Below are 19,138 nucleotides of genomic sequence, written 5' to 3'. Positions count from 1 at the left end.
AGAGAGAGAGAGAGAGGAATGTAGACGTGAGAAGAGAGAGAGAAGAGAGAGTGAGAGAGAAGATAGAGAGGAGGAGGAGAAGAGAGATGAGAGGATGAGAGGGAGAGAAGAGAGAGAGGAGGAGAGAGAGAGAGAGAAGAGAGAGATGAGAGAGAAGAGAGAGAAGAGAGAGGAGAGAGAGAGAGGGAGAGAGGAGAGAGAGAGAGTGAGAGAGAGAGAGAGAGAGAGAGAGAGAGAGAGAGAGAGAGAGAGAGAGAGAGAGAGAGAGAGAGAGAGAGAGAGAGAGAGAGAGAGAGAGAGAGAGACAACTTACCAGGTAGGCCTCGTCCTCGGAATCCGCCAACCATTTGGCGGCCCTGTCATGGAGATCCTGGATGGCGAAAATGTTCTCGCCATCCAGGATTTCACCCTCCGCATCCTCCCGCCGCACCCACTCGCTGGCCTCCCGCAGGTAGGCCCGCTCCCTCCTGGTGGCCTGCATCTGTAAAATAAAAAAACAATGAATTAAAAATTAGAAACAAAAACAACAAAATTAATTTAAAAACTAAAACTAAAAAGCACAAAATGAATTTAAAAACTAAAACAAACGAAAAAACAAAAATCAAAAAACTAATACAAAAACACGAAAACGAAAAAACATCAAAAAAACTAAAACAAGCAAAATTAATTTGAAAACTAAAAACTAAAACAAACGAAAAATAAAAAACTAAAACAACAAAAATTGAAACAAAAAAAATACGCGGATTTGAAATTTGAAAACGCGAAACGTATACCCACGACGGGTCGACATTTAAACAATATAAAAATACGCGATATAAAAAACATCAAGAATACGTGACCGTGAAATACCAAATCCCCAAAATCAAGCGGCGGACGAGAAAACACAAAAAATTGAAAAACCGCGAAACACATATCAAAACCACGAAACACATGCCAAAAAAAAAAAATATGTAAAAACTTACCGCCAAACCAAAGTGCTCCTGGCACGCTCCTGCACAGGTTACAATAACCATTTTAAACAAATTTTTTCAAAAAACACAAAAACACTAAAACGGGACGAGACACTGCAGTCCTCCGGATGTCAATGGTGAAAGCGGGCGAATAGTGGGACCTTACGGTTTATATAACTTTTGCCCCACTATTTCGCCCTCAGCCCTCTAAACCGTGAGTTAGAGGGAGATGTCAGAAAGGATAAATGTAGGAAAGACGAAAAAAAAGTCAAAATTGTTCTCTAAACCTTCTAAACAACTAGAAGGAAAGAGACAATAAACGACAGGATTCAGGGGTCCGACGAAGAAGAAGAAGCGAGAGAAATTTCCCCTAGCTTCTACGAGAAAAAAAGGGCTGGGGACAGGAGAGGGAATATTTGGTCTTGCCTAGCAATAAATAAAGTCAAGACCCACCGTTAATGCAATAAAATTTATGACCTTTATTTCAGCTATGCAAAAGAAAAAAATACAAAAATGTTTAATGAATTTTCAGCCCGAACGGTTACTGGGTGATAACGGGGTGAAATCAAGACTCTGGATGGCCAATCCTTCATCATCATCATCCCCACATTGATCCAATTGCATCGCAATTTGATCAAGCTCTTTTTGACGCTGCGTTGGAGTGCATCGCACTTCGTAATCATCCTCGCGATTCCTTTGTTCTAGATTCGCGCCCAACGCGACTAGAACGGCCTCGATTTCCTGGATAGTTTTTCGCGGTTCTGAAATGAAAAAAATACAAGATTAGCTGAAATCAATCTAATCTAAAAATTCCTATGATTGATTGATTAAATATTTACTTGTAGGGGGTGAGGCCGCGAAATTCAATGATCCATGCTGAGCATCTTCACCCTCGCGTTCCAGGATTAAATTGATGACTGATGGAGTGCTGGGAATCATCTCGATCGATGAATCCAATTCCATCCAATCCCATCATGGTCTCAGGGATGATATCCTTCGATGTGTGGTCCTTGGATCGATTTTTTTCTGATTCGCGAGCTCTAAATTGACTTTGTTTTTCCTTAGCTAGTTCGCGACGTTTTTCGCGGGCGATAAAGTCGGCCTTCTTTTTTTCCGCGAGTTTTAAACGTTTTTCGCGAGCCTGTATTTTTTTCAGATCCTTTTTCTTTTCAATATAGTTCACTTGATTGAATAAATCAAGATCTTTTTCTAGCATATTAATCCACACCTTTTTTTCCTCTGTGCTCACTTGCACGATTTCACTTGTTTTTTTATTATTGACTTTCAGGATTTTAGAGTCACTTTGAGTGCTACCGGGTGATTTATGGCCCAATCGTCTGGTTGAGTTTTTCTTCTTCTTTTCAACTGTTTGAAGGTCAGAGTCAATATTTATGACAGGACCTGTCTTGGAAATCTCATGTCGTTGGAGTATCACTTTTTTCACTATTTTTTCAATTGATTTTTTCTCATCACTGTTATATTGCACTACACGATCACTAATTATCTTAATTCCATTTTTATTCGCGTTGTTTCCACAATATTTAGATTTTTTAGGTTTAAAAGTTCCAGGCTGATAACCTGATTGATAACTGGATTTTGGAGATGAGTTCACTTGACTTGATGTCATTTTGACGTAAAAAACGCAAATGCAGTAAAATGATCTCACTGGGTCCTTGGTGCATCCCTAGTTTAGCGAAGGGGCTAAGTTTTCCACACTTTTTGAAAATTTGGCCTTGGTGGGAGGTGCTTTGAATAGCTGATGAGGAAGGATGCTCGAGTTTTCCTTTTTTTCGCCCCCCACTTGTTTTGCATTTGTTGCTTATTGAAAGGCAAGGTCAATGATTGGTCCATTTCCTTTCTTGTAGACCAATGTCTCCTCCCCCGCAGGGAGATAATATTCTTCCTCACACACCCTAAAAAAGTGGTACCAATAGAGTTTTTTCCCCACGCCTGCTTTGCATAATCTTGTGTGTTCTATGCAGTCGAAAAAACCATTTGACTTCGACATTTTATATAATAAAACATCACTATTATGCACAATTGCTTTGGTAACCACGGCCAAAGTTTTTGCATTTTTCGCATATTTCCTTTCATTTAATAAATTCGCGATTGCAATGCTTCTCAAGGATGGAGGATTATATCTCATTTGAAAATTCGATTCGATTTCTTTATTAGATTCTGCAGGTTCTTCATTGTAACATACTTTAAAAGTCGTACACATGTCTATGCCCTCATCTTGAGAGTGTAATTTATCCCTGCGATATCTAATATGGATTTTATTCCATATTTCACCGAGAAATTTATATTAACATACGCAAGAAGGATCAACAAGGAAATCTTCCACTTCGCATTCCAATCCTGACCCTATCGCGATTTTCCACGCTTTTGTTGGAATGCACATGTCATCACTATCTTCACTGTCTAGGTAATCATCATCTGTATATTTATCAACACATACGCGTACTCTTTTCTGGCGAAATTGAGGCTTTTCTCGTCCCTCATACGATTTGCGACACGCGAGACATTTTTTAAGGGACTCTAAAGCATAACTTTCAAAGTTTTTAGACATTTTTACTATTGCAATGCCTTTTAACGAATGACAACAAACGCGTCACTCGATTTAACAAAAAAAATCGGTATAGGAAGGTTCCATGGTAAGAGTGGGGGTACCGCGCAACATACAAAAACCGCGAAAGTGGGGCGCATGTGTGACGCCGCCGCCGCAGAACTCCCTGCGGTGGGGATAATGTGTGACGGTTATAGGTCTGTCATGCGTATAGTGGGGGATTCTGTCCCCTCCACTCTCATACGTAGCGCTATAAAACGCGGGTGCTCGGGGTGGATTTGATTCCGTCGTCCTGATTTCATCCATTCATTTTTTCAACATGGAAAGTACCCAACAAAAGGGATTCAGTGATGCTGAACAACGTGTGGTATTGTCTCAAGTTATATCTTTGAATAGATCAGAGACAAAACAAATTCGTGTCGGCTTAAAAGTTACGTGTTTCGGTCAATTCGTTCCGGTTGTGCAATTTATGGGCGTACGCCCGCAACGCGCCATATTGTCAATGACACGAGAAGAATGGACCCTTTTTTTCAACGATTTGGATGCTGTAACCGATTACTTTGACCCTGAGAAGTTTCACCCAAAGATCAACCACAATGTACCTGCAAAGGAATTTGGGGCCATAAACGTGAAATTCCACCGCAGTTTTGAAAATCCCTGCGTGACCTTTGTTCGCAATGATGATGCAAATCAGCCTCCCATAATCATGATATGGCAGAGCATCATTACATTGAAAAACAAGGCTGCATGGATTAATCAGTGGCTGGATTTCTTGGAGACATTGCCTTTCAAGGAATATAAGGAATCCCTCGTACAATCAATTAGAGGCATTGCTATGAATTATATGGAATACAATAGAATGCCTGCCACGGAGGATCTTCATCATCGCATACGCGTAAATTTCGAGGAAATGTATCTCATGGCTCGCGATGATCTTCGACGTACAATACCACACGAAAATCTCGGATATTTGTACCAATTATTTGGAGAATTATTCCATAATTGTTTCAATTATGTGGATAAATTCGCGGGAGGGGCTTACAGAATGCCCTCATATTGAAAAAACCATACACATATGATTTTATGTAAATGATTTGTAAAATGAAACCTACGATTTATATGAAATATAAAAAAAGATAAAATGTAAACTCTATGTTTAATTATTTATTACAAAAACCCTCAACATCTTTTCAGGTATAAAAAAAGACGGAAGGCAAAAAAAGCTATTGGCTTTTAGATAAAAAAAAACTTTTGAAAGGAAAAAACATGCAATAAAAAGAAAGAGAAAAACATCGTCAAAAAAAAAGGAGACATCGTTGAGAATTTTTCCAACGGTCTTCCATAGCCAGGGAAAATTTATTACCCTAAAAACCTGTAAAAAAAAAGCATCCATTTACTGCGCCATTCATACCAGGGCAATGCGCAATCCTCCATCTAAAAAAAAAATAATGGGCCAGTTTCCCTTACCACGTGAACGACATTCCATTGCATAACAATGGGATGGTTTTAAGTGTGTTGGGACCTGCTCGCATTCCTTCACCACCCGCCCACCACCCACTTCCTGTCGAACAATGACATTTTTTGGGGACCCTCACCCCAGGGGGCCCTAGAGCGGCGACGTCCTCCTCAAAGGACAATGGGGAAAACGTGTTCGGACACGTCTGGAAAAAGGGGAAAGGGGGACGATTCCTGGAATAAAATTCGCCAATCGTGCCCACTTACTACTTGCGTTTTCACGACATCGTGGGAATCATTTTTTTTTGGCATCACATAAACGAAATCTGGCATCATATTCGGTTTCAGCACGTAGAATAACCAAGGAAACTGATGCAACATCGTTTTCTTTCCAACCGCTGCTCACGAAAAACTCAATCATAGAAGTTAATATTCGTGTTCGATATGATGGCATATAACTTGAGTACACATTGTCGTAGGCCGATGAAACCGCGTGTAATAGCTTCGTCTCCTCGAACTATACGAGTGCAATGCGCGAAGTTTGCGTGTGATCGATTTGTCTTCAAGAAAAAGTCGATTATACATATGCGTTTTTACGTCATCGTGGGAATCACTTTTTTTTGGCTGCACCTAGACAAAATCTGGCATCATATTCGGTTTCAGCACGTCGAATAACCAAGGAAACTGACGCAACATCGTTTTCTTTCCGACCATTGCTCACGAAAAACTCAATCATAGGAATTGATATTCGTGTTCGATATGATGGCATATAACTTGAGTACGCATTGTCGTAGGCCGATGAAACCACGTGCAATAGCTTCGTCTCGTCGAACTACACGAGTGCAATGCGCGAAGTTTGCGTGTGAACGATTTGTCTTCAAGCAAAAGCAGATTATACATCTGCGTTTTTACGTCATCGTGGGAATCACTTTTTTTTGGCTGCACCTAGACAAAATCTGGCATCATATTCGGTTTCAGCACGTCGAATAACCACGGAAACTGATGCAACATTGTTTTCTTCGCGACCACAGCTCACGAAAAACTCAATCATAGAAGTTGATATTCGTGTTCGATATGATGGCATATAACTTGAGTACACATTGTCGTAGGCCGATGAAACCGCGTGTAATAGCTTCGTCTCGTCGAAATACACGAGTGCAATGCGCGAAGTTTGCGTGTGAACGAGTTGTCTTCGAGAAAAAGTCGATTATACATATGCGTTTATACGACATCCTGGGAATCACGTTTTTTTTTCTGCACTTAGACGAAATCTGGCATCATATACGGTTTCAGCACGTCGAATAACCAAGGAAACTGATGCAACATCGTTTTCTTCGGGACCACAGCTCACGAAAAACTCAATCATAGAAGTTGATATTCGTGTTCTATATGATGGCATATAACTTGAGTACACATAGTCGAAGGCCGATGAAACCGCCCCGGCCCGCCGGGGCCGGCGGCCCCCCGAAATCTCCCAAGACCGCCCAAACCTACCCGGGGGAAAGTGAATTCAAGAAATGGCTAGGAGCCAGATAGCCCAGTTGGGAGAGCACCCGATGCATAATCGGAAGGTCCCGGGTTCAAATCCCGGTCTGGACTATCCATTTTTTCAGTAATTTTTCTTGCAAAAATCATATGGAAAATAATCCCGTTCCCCTCCCTACCTCATCCAAAAATCCTATCCAACGATTTCCTTTGACGTCACAAGAAATGTGGAACGCTATATAAACTTCCCGTCTTGATGATAAAAGCGGACCCGCTAAAAGCGGGTTTTATCATCAAATCCTATCCAACGATTTCCTTTGACGTCATAAGAAATGTGGAACGCTATATAAACTTCCCGTCTTGATGATCCCGGGACGCATAATCGGCAGGTCCCGGGTTCAAATCCCGGTCTGGACTATCCATTTTTTCAGTAATTTTCGCGGAAGCGGGAGGCAGCGGCGGCCCGCGGCCGCCCGCTTCCGCTTTTTATCATCAAGACGGGAAGTTTATGTAGCGTTCCACATTTTTTGTGACATCAAAGGAAATCGTTGGATGGGATTTTTGGACGAGGTAGGGAGGGGAACGGGATAATTCTCCATATGATTTTTGCAAGAAAAATTACTGAAAAAATGGATAGTCCAGACCGGGGTTTGAACCCGGGACCTTCCAATTATGCATCGGGTGCTCTCCCAACTCCGCCGGGGAAGGGGAACAGGATAATTCTCCATATAATTTTTGTAAGAAAAATTACTGAAAAAATGGATAGTCCAGACCGGGATTTGAACCCGGGACCTTCCGATTATGCGTCCCGGGATCATCAAGACGGGAAGTTTATTTAGCGTTCCACATTTCTTGTGACGTCCAAGGAAATCGTTGGATAGGATTTTGGATGAGGTAGGAAGGGGAACAGGATAATTCTCCATATGATTTTTGCAAGAAAAATTACTGAAAAAATGGATAGTCCAGACCGGGATTTGAACCCGTGACCTTCCGATTATGCATCGGGTGCTCTCCCAACTGAGCTATCCGGCTCCTAGCCATTTCTTCCATTCACTTTTCTTGCCTTTTCTTGCCGGGGTGCTCCTCGGGGTTGGTTGGGGGAGCGGAGAGACCATCACAACACCGCGGAAGGTCCTTGAGCATCTGGTTCGCGGGCACTTTCCGGAGTCTACTATAGAGCACCCTGGAGAGTGCCCGGAGGTGGGCTGGACACGAACAGGAAGCAGCGCACCCGACTGGGAGCTAGCCGCAAAAATAGTAACGCTGGACAGGCTGCAATGGGCGGTGGCCTCCTTCGAAATGTACAAGAGTCCCGGTCTGGATGGGACACATCAGGCCCTCCTGCGAAGAGGGGTCCATTGCTCCTGCGCAGACTGATACCCGTATTTAGGGCCTGCCTAGCATTGGGCTATGTGTCCGGCAGGTGGCGGGAAGTCAGGGTTGCCTTTATCCCCAAACCGGGTAAATGCAGCTATGACAATGCGAAAGCCTACAGACCAATCAGTCTAAGCTCCTTCTTGTTGAAGACGCTGGAAAGGCTGGTCGACAGGCAGATTAAGGAGGGGGCACTGAGGTTTAACCAGATTTGCTCCTCACAACATGCTTACCAAGCTGGCAGATCTACTGAGACTGCGCTGCACCACTTGGTAGGCACAATAGAAAATGCAAAGGAAAGAGGGGTGGACACCCTTGGTGTCTTTATAGACATCGAAGGGGCCTTCAACAACACCTCCTTTGATACGCTGGAGAAAGCGGCGGCATCTTTTGGGATCGAGGAGTCGGTCTCCAAATGGATAGCCGCCATGCTCCGAACTAGAGTTGTCCACTCCACCCTTGGGGACAGTGCGGTAAGGGCTGTGAAGGCGCGGGGCTGCCCGCAGGGGGGGGTTATCTCCCCTCTGCTATGGTTCCTCGTTGTCGACGGCCTCCTCACTGGGCTCGAGGAGCTGGGTATAAGGACAGTCGCGTATGCAGATGATGTGGCACTGCTGGTAACTAGCAGGGACGCGAGCATGCTACATGGCAAAATGCAGAAGGCGCTGGACTATGTTCAGCACTGGTGCACATCGAAGGGCCTAAGGGTAAACCCAGGCAAAACGGAGATGGTGCACTTTACAAGCAGAAGGAGGGCTGCCGTTAAAGCTCCCTCCATCTACAACACAGTGCAGAATTTCTCGACAGAAGTCAACTACCTAGGTATTTGGCTGGACAAGAAGCTCAGCTGGAAAAAGCACATCGCTATGCAGACCAACAACGTCACTATGACATACTGGGCATGCAGGCGAATGTTCGGAAGCACATGGGGTCTAAGGCCGAGGATGGTGAAGTGGATCTACACGGCGATTATGACCCCACAGCTAACATACGCAGCCGCAGTGTGGTGGTCAGCCTTGAATAACGCCTGCCACAGGAAAGCGGTGGACAGAGTAGGCAGGCTTGCGATGCTGGGCATAACAGGGGCCCTTCGAACGACCCCGTGCTCAGCATTGGAGGCCCTGGTCTTCATGCAACCGCCACACCTGATTATAAGGGAGGAGGCGACAAAAGCGGCTGCAACACTGCGGCTGCAGGGAACGTGGAAGGGGGCCAGGAACGGGCATGCTAGTGTCCTCCGCACAGACAGAGAGCTGGAAGGGCTACTATCGCGCGGTGCTGACGCCTGCAGACCCAGATGGCACTTTCGCAGAAAGTTCTCTGTCAACCTTGGATGGGGGGAAACCCCGTCAGGAAAGGACGCGGACTGGGCGCCGCCCCGTGGACTGATCTGGTATACGGATGGTTCACGGGTGAGCGGACGGGTGGGAGCGGGGGTCTGGTCAGAGGTGCCCGCAATAGCGAGGGCCATCGGACTGGACTCGCACGCAACCGCGCTCCAGACTGAGCTGGCTGCCCTGAGGACCTGCTCCAGGATGATCCTGGGGAGAGGGGACAAGGGCAAAAAGATCTTCATCTTCTCAGACAGCAGACGCGCGCTGAGGTCAATACTCAGGTACGAGTGTTGCTCCAAGTTAGTGAGTGAATGCGTTGAGCGGATGGAGGAAATTGCCGTAAACAATCGGCTTGAGGTGGCTTGGATTCCGGGCCACGCTGGCATCAAAGGCAATGAGAAGGCCGATGAGCTAGCAAAGAACGGCAGCAGTAGGGCCTTTCAGGGGGAGGTGGAGCACGTAGGCGTGCACACCGACTTTGTGAACGACCTGGTCAAGGAGCGTGGGGATAGGAGGATTGTGGAGAGGTGGGACTCGGAGACGGGTGCCAGACACACGAAATCCTTCTTAGGAAAACCCACTTGGAAGATTCCAGAAACTTTGTTGGGCCTAAACAGGGCTAAGCTCGGCGCTATAGTGGGGCTTATCACTGGACACTGGCCCCTGGCTCTGTATTTATCAAGGATAGGCAAGGGGACTAACCCCCTATGCAAAAGATGCGGGTTGACGGAGGAGGATCCTCTTCACCTATGCACAAGATGCAGCGGGCTCGATGAGGTCTGGTGGGATGTTTTTGGGTCTGCATGCACAGATATATGGATCGACAGGGACGGGATCAAGGGGCTCTATGAGTTTGCTCGTAGGGCACTGATACTCGATACCAGCGATAGACGGCTGCCTAAGGGCAGGGTGTAAAATGGCTGTGAGGCTGATTGCACCTCTGGTTTTGGACCGTCTAAAGAATAATAAGTCAATAAGTCTATGAATCATTTATTATTTATTTATTCATTACTGGGTATCTACTTCTGATGCCGTAATTTATTCATTTATTTTTCATTCTTGAGTATCTACTTCTGATCCCGTAATTGATTGATTATTTTATGATTGCGTTAGACGTCTCAATCGACAATTCAGAGGAGGGAAGCGCGGTCCTATCCTCTATCAAATTTTCATCATTGGATCTCTTTGATTTTCTTCTTCTTTCGACTCTCGAAATCGTGAATTTGTATTATATATTTCGTTTCTTTTAACTAAGATTTTCTTTTACAATCACTATATTGTTGGATACGTAGCCATACGTAACATGACGTTGGGGAGGGCAGTTGCTTTTGTCTGGAGACGACAAAAGCAACTGTAATGCTTACAGCTCTGCTTTGATTTTTACTTGTCTACGAACATCCTTTATTTAAGAATTAATCATACTGACATTAACTAAAAACAATTGTATTACTTAACACAAGTACTCATAACCATCACGGTGGTTGTTGTCATTACTACTCTTATTATTATTGAAGTGAAAACTTCTTATGGCGCGTTGGGTACTTTTGTGGGTGAGCATTTTCTCGTGAACTCGCGACAGATGAGATTTTACAGTGATGCCAGATGCGGGACCCACACGTCTCCCACTGCCCCACTCCGCAGCAGTAGTTGCGCGAGGGAGTTGCGCATGAACCCCCCACGCGTGGGATTTTTGCCCCCGTCTGGCATCACGGCTACTAGTATACGCATAGGTATATATGAGCTATTTCTTTCTTCCGCTAGGGAAACAACTTCCTGTTTTAGCAACAGTTACATTAAAAGAATACAAGTTTGGCGCTAGCGTTTAAAAAGGCGCTGCATTTGAAGTTTGACGTTGATAAATTTCTACAAAATTACAGAAAATCTCGAAATTTTGCGGAATTAGGAAAATTAGGAAAAAACCTGAAAAATCGAAAATATGCTTGTTTTATTAGTGAATTTTACTAGGGACGTGATGTGATGGTCGGAAAATCGCTAAAAATTATGGGAAAACCGGAAAAGTAAAAAAACCCGAAAAATCGAAAATATCCTCAATTTAGTAGAGAATTTCACTAGGGACTTGAATCGACGGTCAGAAAATCGTTAAAAATTATGCGAAAGACGCAAAAGTAGGAAAACTCGGAAAATCAAAAATATACCCAATTTAGTAGAGAATTTCACTAGGGACGTGAATCGGCGGTCGGAAAATCGCTCAAAATTATGGGAAAGCCGGAAAAGTAGGTGTTTAAACTATAGCTAAAAAACGCCCCCCAACTCAACGACAAGTGATCGATGAATTTCGGATACTTCCGGGGTTCATCGGGTCACTGGTCATCGGTCTCGGTCACCAACTTGAGACCCCCCCCAAATCAGTCTTACAGCGTATCTCCAACGTACCGGTCAACGTAATTCTATAATTTCGCCTTTATCAACGTCTCTCAACTACAATTAGAATATCAGCGATCCAGGATTTCACACGGGTGAAACCCAACGAACTTTGTGAAACTTGTATAGTTTTTTACAATTAGTGACAATAAACATACGAAGTTTTTATAACTTAGTGTCGTGTGTCTTCAATTGCATCTCACTACACCAATCCCAATTTTTCCGACGCCCGACCACCCAAAACAACGTTCCTCAACTAAACATTGGTCCTTCGAGCCGGATGGTGCGGTAAAAAACAGGGAAAAATTGTGAAAGTGCAGTGAAATTTCAACGAAACCAAAAAGGACGCCAAGTCCTATAGTGAAATCAACGACCCGTGGAATATTCTGGAACATTCCAACGATATACCCAACAACATTCCAACGATAATCCCAACGTGAGAACAATAAGAATTTATTGCCCTCGACCCTTTGTGTTGACTTTGTTTACATTCCATCGGGTCTCAAATTTCTCTAACCGCGCGTGTGACCATTCGGGAGTGCTCGGCCCACTTCGCTCAACTTCGCCAGCAGTCCCCCACTTACTGGGACTGTGCTCAACGAGTGAGATCGCACCCCACTCAACGTCAACGCAGCGGTCGGTACAGCTCAACGGTCGGTAACGTAGTTATCAGTTACCAACATGGCAGATGATAGAGAGTACGAGCCAACCCAACCCATCGAAATCAACGTCGGGATCAACCCCGTACCTCCGATCGTCGTTAACCCTCCAGAGACGCAAGCTCCAACCACACAGGAGCATGAAGACTGGGCAACCGCAGTGGAAACTTTTCCTTCAGTCAACATCTCAACTATTAAGACGAGGAAGTCCGAAATACCAACGATGCCATCAACTTCAAGTACACCAACGCAGCTCTCAACAGGTACCGCCAATCAACTAGAGTTTCTGGAAGACAGAATACTTGAATTCAACGCAATTGATGAGGAACTGAGCGAATTAAGAGCCTCAGATACAACGCTGGAGGAACTCAACGGCCATGAGGAATATTTAAAGGACGCCTGGATTGAATTTGCTGAGCGATCACAGGCATTGATTGCTAATCTACCTGCTGATCACAGCTACATGACGGGAAAGGCATTCCTCAAAACTGGAGAATTAAAGCGGCAGACGCTGAAGAGGATCTGGAAACTTAAAGGGGAAATCTCAACGAAGGAGAAATTATCCGCGGGTAGAACAACGACCACTCAACTGAAAAGAATTGATCTCCCAATATTTCAAGGTAAATTTTCCCAGTGGAAAGAGTTTTCTGATCTTTTTCAGAATCTGGTTGGGAGAAAACCAGACATGTCGCCTGCAGAAAAGTTGGTGAGGCTGAAGGAGGCTCTTAAGGGACCCCCAGCTGAGTTGATCTCGTCCTTCACTGCTACGGACATCAACTACGAGAAGGCATGGGACAAACTTCAACGGCATTATGAGAATCCACGTCTCATCGCCGGACACCTCTTCAACAGGGTGCTCAACTTGCGGCCAATGGCTAAGGGAGACGCCAAGGCCATGATAACCAACGCACACATTGTTCGTGAGACAGTGGACCACCTGATCAGCACCGCCGGGATTCCCAAAGAGGATTTGGGCGAGCAATTCGTTTTTCACTTGCTCAAACGATCAATGGAGGCTGATACTCGCACCACGTGGGAACAGAGGCTGGGAACATCAACAAATTTCATACCTCTGCAGGATTTAGTCAACTTCCTGGAGTCAACAGCAAGAGGCATGACTCCAGATGATCAACACGAACCAACGGTTCATCAACGGCCAAAGGAGAAAATTCAACGTGGAAAATCACCACCTCGAGCACGCGTTTATCATGCCGCCGAAGCAACAGCTCAACGAAAGGAGCCTCAACATATTAAGCCTGCTGATTGCTGTGCGTACTGCAACGCCAATCATTTCATTGGAAGGTGTCCATCATTTCTCAGCCTCTCAGCGCAGAAAAAACTAGAGCATCTGTCAACAACACGACTATGCTACAACTGCTTCGGTACACACCTGGTGACGAGATGCAAGTGCACTAAATCTTGCATGAAATGTCAAAACAGACACCACACGCTGTTGCACATGGACCCAAAGGACAGAGAGAGGACATCGACAATCAACAGCGGTCCAGAGCAACCATCAACGAGTGCGGAATCAGGTTTGAGTGTTTGATTTATTATAATTCTAATTCATCACTCAGATCATTGATCCTCACTCGTTTTCAACAGGTCGTTCAACATCAACACAATCAACTAAAGTCAACGAGGAATCAACAGCTTCAACGACTAGCCAGGGGATTTACGCCCCCCTGAGTCAAGTCGAAGAATCGACTCAACGGAATTCGAGCAACGTAGAGGACACTAAGTTCTCCCACAAATCAACGGATCAGCGACTAGTGCTCTTGGCTACGGCTAAAGCCAGGGCATTCTCCAAAAGCGGATTCTACACGATCGCCAGAATCCTCATCGATCAAGGCTCAGAGCTTTCTTTTATTTCGGAAAGCCTGGTGCATCAACTTCAACTACAACGACGACATTCAACGATTGAACTCATCGGAATTGGTGGAAAACATGCATGTTCAACGAGAGGGATTGTGGCAATCACGCTCCAATCAACGAAACAGCCATTTCAACAAGTTGAGATCAACGCCCACATCCTGCAAAAGCTAACCTCACGGTTACCAACGTTCTCATGCTCATCTGCATCAATCGGATCACTGCAGCAGCTTCAACTGGCAGATGAGAGCTATTCAACACCTGGACCTATCAACATAATTATCGGAGCTGACAACTACGGGAAAATCATCGGCAACGGGATCGAAAAATCCAACGATGATCAATTAGTTGGCCAACTAACAACATTCGGATGGATAATATCGGGTCCATTATGCAATACAAAGTATTCAACGAGGACCTCCTTATCCGCGGCAAGGGGATCTTCCAACGAACAATTAACGGAGCTTCTACAAAGATTCTGGGTCCAGGAAGAACCACCAATCTCAACAAATCCAACCAACGAGCTCACACCAGACGAATTAGAGTGTGAAGAACACTTTCAACGCACTCATCAGCGAGACACGTCTGGGCGCTACATTGTGCGACTGCCACTTCGCACATCAACAGTAGCGCTCGGAGAATCGAGGAATAAAGCGCTTCGTCAGCTCCAGTCGGTGAAACGAAGACTAAACGCTAATCCTGACTACAGCAAACTCTACTATGACTTTATCAACGAATACGAAGCACTTGATCACATGCGACGTATACAACAAATATCAGAACCAGCAACAAACTACTACCTGCCACATCATGGGGTTCTGAGGGAAGATTCGCTAACCACGAAGCTTCGAGTAGTCTTCAACGGCTCCAACAAGACATCAACGGGTATCTCACTCAACGACATCCTCCACGCGGGCGGAAAGCTTCAAGTGGATGCAATGGATGTACTCACATGGTTGAGACGACATCGACTCGTCTTCGGCACCGACATCGTCAAGATGTTTCGACAAATTAACGTACACCCTGACGATTGGAATCTTCAACGCATTCTTTGGATAGACGAAAATCAACAACTTGTGACATATCAACTAACAACGGTCACATATGGACAGAAATGCTCTCCATGGCTCTCTTTGAGAGTTCTTCAACAACTCGTCAACGATGAAGGTCAACGATTCCCTGCAGCAGTGCTACCGCTAACTAAAGGCCGTTATGTCGACGACATTTACGGTGGAGCGGACTCTGAGGGAGAATTCAAAGAAATGATAATTCAGCTTCAACAGATCTGCCAGGCGGGCGGATTTCCACTTCAAAAGTGGACCAGTAATCGCCCAGAGATACTCCAACAGCTCAACTTGTCAACGGGACCGGCAGGTACAGTGCAATTCGAGGAAGCAGTCATCAAAACGCTCGGATTGTGCTGGCATCCAACAACAGATTTATTCCAATATAAATCGAGAACATTCAACTCAACGAGCTTCACCAAGAGGGTACTGCTATCGGAAATAGCTCAAATTTTCGATCCTCTTGGATTCATCGCACCAGTCATTGTTCGAGGAAAAATACTCATCCAAGAACTATGGCTGCTTAAACTCGCTTGGGATGATCAACTTCCACTCGACTATGTTCGAAGGTGGAAAGAGTTCAGGGAGGAACTCACGCAACTAAATCAACTGTCCATCCCAAGATGGCTAAATCTATCTCCAACGACTACCAACGTACAAATACATGGATTTGCCGACGCATCAACAGCTGCCATGGGAGCAGTCGTTTATCTACGAGTTCAACGAGACAACGAAACACCAACAATCAGCTTGGTGTGTGCAAAAACAAGAGTTGCACCACTGAAAAAGCTGACGATTCCACGCCTGGAGCTAACCGCGGCCCTTCTGCTAACAAAAATTGTCAGCTGGGCACAACGCACATTGGAAATCAACGGAGAGACATACCTTTGGTCTGATTCTTCTGTAGCTTTGGCATGGATCAACAGCCATCCATCGAGATGGAAGGAATTCGTTCACAATAGAGTAACGAAAATCCAGGAAGCATTACCAACAGCCGTATGGAGACATGTCGGTGGGATTTACAACCCTGCTGACTGCGCTTCACGTGGCATCTCACCGAGCCAACTCAACGAACATCACCTTTGGTGGAAAGGTCCTGACTGGCTAGCAAAACCGCCGTCAGCCTGGCCACAAAATACAACCAGTTCTCCAACGGAGGTGTCTCTTGAAGAGAGACCAGCAACAGCCCACCCAGTAGCTACTGAAGCTAGGCAGCATCCACTGATAGAGTTCCTCAACAGATATTCTACTTTATCAAAAGTATTACAAGTCACCGCCACGATGAATCGAGCCATCCAACGACTTCGACGACAACCAACGCCCGATTCATCAGTATTAACAACGATAGAACTCAACGAAGCGAGGACATTCTGGGTTAAGGTAACACAACACCAATACTTTGAATCTGTGTTTCAGAACTTGAACAGAGATATTCAACTACCTCGCCAACATCCACTGGCCAAGCTCACCCCGAGAATTGATGATCAAGGAATTCTCAGGCTTGGTGGACGACTAAAGAACTCATTGCTTGATCCAGACGAGACTCATCCAATTATCTTACCACGACAATCTCGCCTGACAACGATCATCATCAACGAAGCTCACCAGAAAACACTCCACGGAGGAGTTCAACTCACCATGGCTCACATCAGACAACGATACTGGATCGTTGGTGGCAGAAAGTCAGTGCACGCATCAATCCTGCGCTGTGCTATCTGCACCAGATTCAGGGCAACAAGAGACCAACAGTTAATGGGTCAACTTCCAACAGCCAGAGCAACGCCTTCAAGACCATTCCTGCATACTGGAGTGGACTATGCAGGGCCACTTCCAATCCTGAAGTGGAGACCAACGAACGCGCAACCATCAACAGTTCATATAGCGGTTTTTGTGTGTTTCACAACCTCAGCTGTTCACCTTGAACTGGTCAACAGACAAACAACGGATGCATTTATCGCAGCATACAAAAGATTTACTGGAAGGCGAGGCATTCCAGCTATCATGTATAGTGACAATGCAACGACATTCGAAGGAGCAGCCAACGAACTCAACAGACTATACAACCAAGACTCTCCAGATAACCAACAAATTAGAGCTGCTCTTGCTTCCAACGGAACCCAGTGGAAATTCATCCCACCAAATGCTCCTCACTTCGGAGGCAAGTGGGAGGCCGCTGTAAAGTCAACGAAGTATCATCTACGACGAGTATTAGGAACAACAACGTTAACATACGAAGAGCTCAACACGATCCTGATACAAATCGAGGCCTGTCTCAACTCAAGGCCTATTGTTCCGATGAGAGATGACCCAGATGACCTTCAGGCTCTTACACCAGGGCATTTCCTCATCGGAGAACCTCTTCAACTACTCCCGGAGCCATCTCAACTCAACACAAATATCAACAAAATCACACGATGGAATCTGGTGACCCAGAAAATACAACAATTCTGGTCGAGATGGTCCAGGGAGTGTCTTCAACGTTACCACTCCATCTACAAGTGGAATCAACAGCAACGCAACATCAAGGTGGGAGATATGGTCCTGATGATCAATGATGACCTCCCTCCAGCACGTTGGCCACTGGCGCGAGTCATTGCGGTAAGGCCAGGGGCTGATGGCCTAGTGAGAGTCGCAGAACTGCTCACAGCAACACCAGAAGTCCCAACGAATCCAGATGGATCACCATCGACACAGAACATTCGGGTTCAACGACATCAATACACCAGACCGATAGCAAAACTTTGCTTGCTACCAACGGACCCAACACCAGCAGACCAACAAGATGACAACTAGAGATTACCATCAACAGAGGATTCATCACGCCTGATGAATGCGGGCGGGATGTTTAAACTATAGCTAAAAAACGCCCCCCAACTCAACGACAAGTGATCGATGAATTTCGGATACTTCCGGGGTTCATCGGGTCACTGGTCATCGGTCTCGGTCACCAACTTGAGACCCCCCCCAAATCAGTCTTACAGCGTATCTCCAACGTACCGGTCAACGTAATTCTATAATTTCGCCTTTATCAACGTCTCTCAACTACAATTAGAATATCAGCGATCCAGGATTTCACACGGGTGAAACCCAACGAACTTTGTGAAACTTGTATAGTTTTTTACAATTAGTGACAATATACATACGAAGTTTTTATAACTTAGTGTCGTGTGTCTTCAATTGCATCTCACTACACCAATCCCAATTTTTCCGACGCCCGACCACCCAAAACAACGTTCCTCAACTAAACAAGTAGGAAAACCCGAAAAATCGAAAATATACTCAATTTAGTAGAGAATTTCACTAGGGACGTGAATCGACGATCGGAAATTCGGATGGTTGGAAAAAATATATATGCTACGATTATAGCTTTAAAAAAATCTACATTTTTATTTTCGATTATAGATTTGGCTTGAAAATGGATGCGGTTTTATATGAAGAATTTGTTTTACCGATGTCCAATGATCGCAATCTTAGCACAAAACAATACAAAACTACTAGTGATGCAGTATTCACAAGAAATATAAATAGATTTAACTCAAAATTGTTCATTTCACACTTTAGTTGCCATAGACCTATTGTTTCAGTTTTAGAATTTGATGAACATGCTGATAATGATGATGTAAGAGTTGTTGAAATTATGGATGAGTATTGATCAATTTTGTATTTACTATTTACTAATATTTACTCATTTAAATGAAACCACTTCTTTCGAATATAGTGTCTATATTATTATATTTCATTTCCATTCAAAAAGTGCCCACATTGCTTTGATGAACTTGATTTTTTATGTACAATTTTTCATGTCGCGAGCGCACCTAAAAATGCTCACCCAAAAAAGTGCCCAACGCGCCATAAGTTCAAGTTTTCACTTCTGCCTACACTCCCGGAGTGCAACGAGTTTTTTATTTTTATTCTGTTGTATTATTTTCGTTATTATTATTATTTTTATTATTATTATTTTTCTGTTTGTTTGTTTTATTTGTTTTTTTTGTTTTTT

General features: G+C 44.6%; 3 protein-coding genes across 4 annotated transcripts in view; 2 read left to right on the top strand and 1 right to left on the bottom strand.

The window, feature by feature from the left end:
- Positions 1 to 295: 295 nt before the first annotated feature.
- Positions 296 to 19,138, bottom strand: part of LOC135161339 (uncharacterized) — a 41,260-nt gene continuing 22,417 nt past the window's right edge. Inside the window, exons 2-3 of one of the 2 annotated variants that reach the window (XM_064118816.1) lie at positions 1,790 to 2,863; positions 1,214 to 1,711 (exon numbers count right to left, since the gene is read on the bottom strand). In XM_064118816.1, coding sequence (XP_063974886.1) covers positions 1,479 to 1,711; positions 1,790 to 1,913 — 357 coding nt within the window. In that variant the 5' untranslated portion in view covers positions 1,914 to 2,863 and the 3' untranslated portion in view covers positions 1,214 to 1,478. Of the gene's footprint in view, positions 482 to 1,213; positions 1,712 to 1,789; positions 2,864 to 19,138 lie in introns of those variants that run through there. The other variant, XR_010298766.1, reaches the window with a different exon arrangement.
- Positions 7,086 to 10,079, top strand: LOC135161459 (uncharacterized). The gene is made up of 3 exons (XM_064119037.1): positions 7,086 to 7,285; positions 7,494 to 7,757; positions 7,880 to 10,079. Exons 1-3 carry the CDS (start codon positions 7,086 to 7,088, stop codon positions 10,077 to 10,079), a joined length of 2,664 nt encoding a protein of 887 aa, XP_063975107.1.
- LOC135161458 (uncharacterized) lies at positions 12,228 to 17,934 on the top strand. The gene is made up of 2 exons (XM_064119035.1): positions 12,228 to 13,740; positions 13,811 to 17,934. The coding sequence occupies exons 1-2, from the start codon at positions 12,228 to 12,230 to the stop codon at positions 17,932 to 17,934; spliced, it is 5,637 nt and encodes a 1,878-aa protein (XP_063975105.1).

The sequence above is a fragment of the Diachasmimorpha longicaudata genome, chromosome 4 (genome assembly GCF_034640455.1).
Source record: "Diachasmimorpha longicaudata isolate KC_UGA_2023 chromosome 4, iyDiaLong2, whole genome shotgun sequence".
NCBI classification, from domain to species: Eukaryota; Metazoa; Arthropoda; class Insecta; order Hymenoptera; family Braconidae; genus Diachasmimorpha; species Diachasmimorpha longicaudata.
This window is presented reverse-complemented; position numbering and strand designations above follow the sequence as displayed.